Raw genomic sequence first — 6616 nt, forward strand, 5'->3', positions numbered from 1 at the left:
TACAATTTCAGATTACGTTGGAGCAGCAAGTGATAGAATTACTTTGATGCACTACTGCCAGTGCAGTAAAGGACTTGAGCCACAGGAGGAATCCTATAGAAAATACTGGTCCAACATTTGCAAATTGCTGTGACTTTATGTGACCAGGAACAGGCCAGGATATAGTGCTATTTCATTTTGCTGTTCAACAATTCTATTTTGTTGTTATTTTAGGAATTATTGTATTTAAAGAAACTAAATTCTCCACAAACTCTTTTTGTACAGTGTAATTAGAGTAGGATGTGCATATTATGAGGTTAACTAATTCCAACTCTGTGGAATTTTCTTATAGAGATTGAAAAAATAATAGAATAACAGAGTTTAAAGAAACCTTGGAGGTCTTCTAGTCCAACCCCCTGCTTAGGCAGGAAACCCTACACCACTTCAGACAACTGGTTATCCAATCTCTTCTTAAATTATTCAAGGGTTTGGTAACAAATATAAGACAAGTATAAGCTTTAAAATAAAGTTTTGCAGCTCAAGCTTATAGTACTGATGTTTAGTAATGGAAATTTACTCAAATTAACTTGGAGAACAAGACGTTGAGTCTATGGGTTTCAATTGACTTACTAAAATAGAAATTGATTCCCCTTCTGCCGAATCCAAGAAAATATGTTCAAATTCTGTAGCAACTGTGCTACTCTTGTATGCTAGCTGTTGCATTACTGTATGTACAAGAATTCTGATGCTTTTACTTCATATCAGTGACCAACCTAATATCACTTTAGTTAATACTTCCTAACTGTCAGAAATCCAGAGAATGAAATTTAATGGACTTTCCATTTCCATATACTAGACACTGTCCATTAGGTTTCCTGAACAGAGCTAGTTGTTCAAAAACCATTGAAGCACTACATTTCTTAATAATTCTTTATTGAGAAAACATATTTTCTTCTAAACTAGATGTTATCCACATTTTAGGGGAAGAAAATGTAGAGAAAAGAAAACACTTTACCTTTCATTTTTACTAACTGGGTTAAATCTTTGCAAGTTATTTTCCTCAACTGTAAGCAACACTAAATTTTGCCTTTCTGTTTCCAACCCTTCCTCACTATCATTTTCTATCCTTCAGATTCTCAGTTTAGAGACAAGAGAAGGAATTGAGTTTGAGTCCTGGTGGTGAATTTCAAATTATTTTGTGTGCAGCAATAGAGAAATATTTTTAGTTGCCTTCTTGTGGAATGCGTTTTCTTGTTCCCAGTCTGGCCTCACATCTAAACACCACCTAGGTCCAACCTTATTCAGTAATTCTCAGAGAAAATGCAAAGAGGGAGAATATTTGCATTGATGGTTGGAGGTCACATCTATACTTTAAACTGCATTCACAATTCATTTCCCACATTCTGTACATCTAATTCAAGCTGCAATATATTTAACTGCAGAGCAGGCAGGGCAACAGAATTGGGTGAGAGGACATGGAGAAACGAAGTGGGGAATACAGCTTCTGTAATTACATTCAGAAACTCAAGAGATTGTTTCACAAGCTACAGGCAGGCATGGCATCCCAGGCAATCCCAGGAAAAGGTACTGGAGTTTTTGGCAAATCAGTTGTCAAGTTTTTGCAATACATGCTATTCAGTTTTATGCTGTGATGAGTAGTGTACTGATCTTGGTATAGCATAATAGCTGGGAGCATAACATCACACTTGGAATTTGTTCCAAAGATCATTGTGTTTACCCTGTTAATACAGTAAATGATTACTACAGCATTTATAAGCTAATCCTTTAATCAAAACAGTTTTTGTTCCTGCCTTTGCTGTGTATTCAGTTTTTTTCAAGGCAGGTTACTGCTCCTTAACTTCTATACCCATCCTTCATTTGCAATATAGAACTAAAAATGCTGATCTATCTTCCACAGTTATTGTAATGATTAATAATAGTAATAATAATAATTATTATAGCATACCTAAAGTAATTGAAAACCCTAAAGAATTACATAGATAATATGATTCAGACTTAATTTGTTTTGTTCCTGGTCTTGCGTGCCTAAAGACAACATTGGCGCACTTTTTCCCCATAATTGGTTGCTGTCCTAGGGGAAATTAAATCAATCAGGGCACATAATAAAAATAATTATGAACTAGGTCAAGAAAATCAGTTTAGAAATTTTCATTCTATAATAAAATTAAAGGACCTTTAAATCTATATCAAAACTATTTTTGAACTTGAGAGGCCATTAAATAATTAGTTATTTTGTGAGGCCTGTACTTTAAACACTGATAACAAAACAACAGAGTCAGCTACTATTATTGACACTTGTGAAAAGTTATTTTGCATTTCTTCTCGTTCCTCTCCTTTTTCTTTTGACAAGTATATATTAACATAGTGGAAGTTTCATTTTTATTTTTATGTTAAATCTCCTTATCATTTACATTTAATGTCAACCAAAGAATCCCAAGATTTTATATCTGAAATATCTTTCCCCCAGGCTAACTTATTTTAATCTTGGAGAACACTGCATAGATCTTTGCTTCTTTTAGTAACATTTGAGTTAGGTGAAATGAATAGAGATAATTAATGTGGGGTGGGCTGTATCTAAAAGGCTAGGCAAGGGAGTGCACGGGGGTGTAAACAATAGGATGGCTCCTCAGACTGGAAAAGTGTGCAGGGTTATACATAACAGATGTCTGGTTGCTCATAATTAGTTGTGACATCTAACTCAATATAAACACGACTTTTAGAAAGTGCAGGGATAGAGCTACTGGATTTAGTTTTGCAAAAATCTGAATGACCACTAAATGAAAGCAAAGAGACACAGAAGTTTATAGCTCTTTGCTGCCATAGAGAGTTTTGCAGCCCAGACTTAGTAAGATGCAGAGGCTTCAGAATATTGAAACAGAAATGTAATAGCTGTTTTTAAATATTTACAAACCTTTCTGTCATTTTTTCATGCACCACCTGATACAATTTGTCAGTGCCTCAAGAAGTAGGAAACTTAAAAAGCCTCAATTTCTCAGTTCTTACAAGTATTTTTTCAGCTTTTCAGAAAATATAATTTAATAGTTAACATTTACAACAAATGCTCCAAGGAGGCAGCATTATTTACAGTGGCCAAGACCAATCCTCTTCTTTTCCATTAAACAATGCCATAGGCTCAAGCAGTTATAGACACTCCCGAATTTCATGTCTGGGTTGTCTTCTGCAGCAATACTGGGTGCTTAATTCTTCAAGATACAATTCTGGTTCTTCTAGATGCGTTTTCCTGGCTACATTGCTTGTTCTGTTGCCACTTGCCAGTAGGGGGCACACCATCCACAGGGATAACGCTGAAATACCAGATTCTTAAGCCTCTTCCTGCTGATACTTTTTTGGTAGTCTCTGGCGTGATGGATGCATCTTGAGTTTCCACTTGCTGAGCACAGAAAACCAGGAACAATTCTTCATATTACAGCTTCTTCATTGCCCACAAGGTGGCACAAAGTCCCCACTCTATGATAGTCTATAGGAAAATTGCAAAGGGTTTAAAATACTGCTTATTTGGAAATCGCCATAGCAGGTGGAGATACCAGGACCATAAGAACATAAGAAACAGCTGTGGATAGTCAGTATTTTCCTGGAGGCACTTCTGTACTCTTTTCATTGGTGGTGTCTGTGCACCCCTGCCAAAAAATGCCCCGAGAGGGTCTCAAGGTCTGCCCTTGGCAGTGGGGTTTGGAAGAGCTACCGATACCGGCATGCCAGGGCATTAACGTTCTTCACCACATAGAAGCTCATAGTGAGCGGTGGAATAACAAGGGTTCTTCCAGGACGAAGGGGACGAGGCTTCAGGTTTGGCAGGGTTCCATCATCCAACATAGTGAGGAGCTGTCCATTAAGCTGTACAGACCTACACAGACCAGATGCATTTTTTCAGTCAAAATGTAGAGCAGAAAGCTGCCCCTTTCCAGATAACGGGGGAAAGGTAGAGATAGCATAGACGTTCTCCATGACAATGATAAAAGAAATACAGGACAGTGACTCCATTGTCAGATAAATTATACCAATACTAGAATCACATGGATGGTGAGAAGGGCTGAGAGTGTAGAATTCAGGACAAATAAAAAACTTTAGCGAATGTATGGTTAATCTAGGGCAGGGATCCCCAACTCCTGGGCCTTTAGCTGTTTGAAATCAGGCCGTGGAATTGGCGGGTGACTGCATGCATTCCCACTCGCGTGAGCAGCCCACCACTTGCACGAAACCACCACCCCTCTCCCCACCCCCATATGCAAAGCCAGAACGTTTGGAGAACTCTGATCTAGGGCATGCATGATGACAAGGTGCAGTGATGATCAACAGTCTGGAAGACTTTAAAAGCAGATTGGACAAATTCATAGCATACCATTAACTGACACCTAGTTATGACTCATGATGGTGGAATCTATTTCCAAAACCAAGAAAATACATGACTCAGTACTACTTACTGAGAACATGAGGGAGAGCCCCACTGTGTTCGCATTCCATTTGTGGGTTTCCCACAGGCATTTCATTGGCCATTAGGAAAATGAAATGTTAGACCATATAAGCCTTCCTAGGTTGGGTGCAATACTGTACTTTTTTATCTGATTTTGTGCGGAGCACCATAAATAAGTGGAGAATAAAATAAGAAGGTATTTCAGAATAGTTTTCTTTATAGGGCATGGAAACCTCTGGTCAAGTGTGAGTGGAATTTTTGGGAAAACAACATTGCTGGATTCTCCATCAGTATTTTAAAACTGGATGGAATTAGACACAGTGACAAGTTCCAAAAAGGTAGCCTTTACAACACAAAAATGCATGGTTTCTTAAAAGTGAACATTATTCACATGATTTATTATAACATACATTTTTGGGACAGAAAAATGCTGGAAATTAAATGGCAGGTGTAGCACACCCTATATACAGGTGAATAAATAGAATACCGTGCTTAATATCAATGCTTGGTCATTAAAACGTTCCTTTAATGGGTTCTCATGATAGTGGCCTTGAACGGGACAATAGCACTCACCTTGACTGAAGTCCTTCCTGACCATAGGGTTGCAGCACATACTGATGGACAAGCTTGTCCCGAAGGGTCCCCACCAACTTGATTTTCTTTCGTGACCGATGCAAGTTGATAATGTAAATTGTGATAGAACCACGGACATAATTATGGCTGTGAGAGAGATAAGAGCTTAAAGGTGAACCATCTGAATCCTTGTAGTAATAATGTGTTAGCTCTAGAATTAAAGGTAGTCACTACTATTTTCCAATCCCAATGTGACATTCTAGTGATAAGAATCCCATTTTGGGATTTATTTAGCTTAACTGCCTAACAGCAAGAAGCATTTCCTGCAGTTCAATCCAGGATGCTCTTCTTTCATATCTATTGTCCAATTTGTCACTTTGCAAAGGAAGATTTGGCTAAAGGATACTCCCAACATTTTCTGCAATAATTCCCTGGTCTTAATGAAGCCACTATGGCAGCCCCTTAGCAGTACAGCTAAGTGTTTTCAGAGCAGCTAAGATCCCAGGTTTCCAGTAAGATAAAATAACATTTTTGCTTCAAGATCTAGCCTCGATAGTAGGAAATATCATAAAATTGAATAGCACAATTTGGATGTATATATGTAGAAGCATCAATATTCTATCCTGGAAAAAGTTAACATCCATTAATGCAGTAAATGTAGCACTTCCCTGTCTAGTTAAATGAATAGCCTTCCAACTCTACCATTGTTTAATTACAAGTGGCTATTAAACTGAGTAGGAAACTGGCATGTAGGACAGGTGCAGTTACTATACCTGTGATGAATGGATGATTAGAGAGGGCTTCAGGTTTTTAATGTTGCAGGCAGCAATAGGATGATTACTAAGCCCTTACAAGTTTAAGTAAAATCCTCCCATTTAGCTGTAATTTACCATTGTGTACACTACATGTAGAAGAGCTACCTGCCTACAAAGCAATATTTTATAGATCAGAAGAAAGCTACACTGTATGCTAAAGAAAAGTCCTTTGGGTAAGCGGGTGCGGGGTGTATTTGAAAGCTAATAGAATGGTTAGATACATGTTGGGAGTCCCTGGCTGAAATCTCAGCTAACCAGATGAATTGTTTTAGTGGTTTTTGGTAATCTTTCAGTCTATATCTCTTGCCTGAAGGTGATGGTGTGGTTAACAGCACTATTTTATTATAGGATGTTTATACAGATGCGATAGTGCAAGGCATCTGAAGCTTTATACATATTATTTCCTTAGGCATATAAGGTTTATAAGTTTTTCAGTGCTCCTGCTTTTGAAGTAAGCTTAGGCAAGAATATCCCGAAGAGGAGAGGATTAGCTTGTGCTTGTGCACAGGTGGCCCCCATTTACAGTATTTGCCCTGGGCATGGAAAGGAGCCAGGGGTCTGCTGACCTGTGCCTACTCTCCCTTTCCCATGTCTCCCTGTTTCTGTTGCCAGTTACCTGTCAGTCGTTGGCCAAAGCTCCCTCTAAGAGGGGGAGGGGGGGAACCTTGCTGAAAGCATCTGGGTGATGTGAAGTAGCAACAATGGAAACCTGTGTCTTTAGGAAAGTCCCAGATCCTACACTCCTGTGATGCTTTGAAGGCTTATCATAGAAACTCTAGCTAGGCTAGGTGCCCCA

The 6616-nt window shown here is 38.5% G+C and overlaps 1 protein-coding gene across 1 annotated transcript in view; it reads right to left on the bottom strand.

Moving 5' to 3' along the window:
* Positions 1-1020: 1020 nt before the first annotated feature.
* The window catches only part of HPSE2 (heparanase 2 (inactive)), a 131529-nt gene continuing 125933 nt past the window's right edge, over positions 1021-6616 (bottom strand). Inside the window, exons 11-12 of the mRNA XM_026701097.2 lie at positions 5006-5152; positions 1021-3865 (exon numbers count right to left, since the gene is read on the bottom strand). Of these exons, the coding sequence (XP_026556882.1) occupies positions 3700-3865; positions 5006-5152 (313 nt within the window). The 3' untranslated portion in view covers positions 1021-3699. The remainder of the gene's footprint in view (positions 3866-5005; positions 5153-6616) is intronic.

The sequence above is a fragment of the Pseudonaja textilis genome, chromosome 4, assembly GCF_049901715.1.
Source record: "Pseudonaja textilis isolate UNSWEBS1 chromosome 4, rPseTex1.2, whole genome shotgun sequence".
Lineage (NCBI taxonomy): Eukaryota > Metazoa > Chordata > Lepidosauria > Squamata > Elapidae > Pseudonaja > Pseudonaja textilis.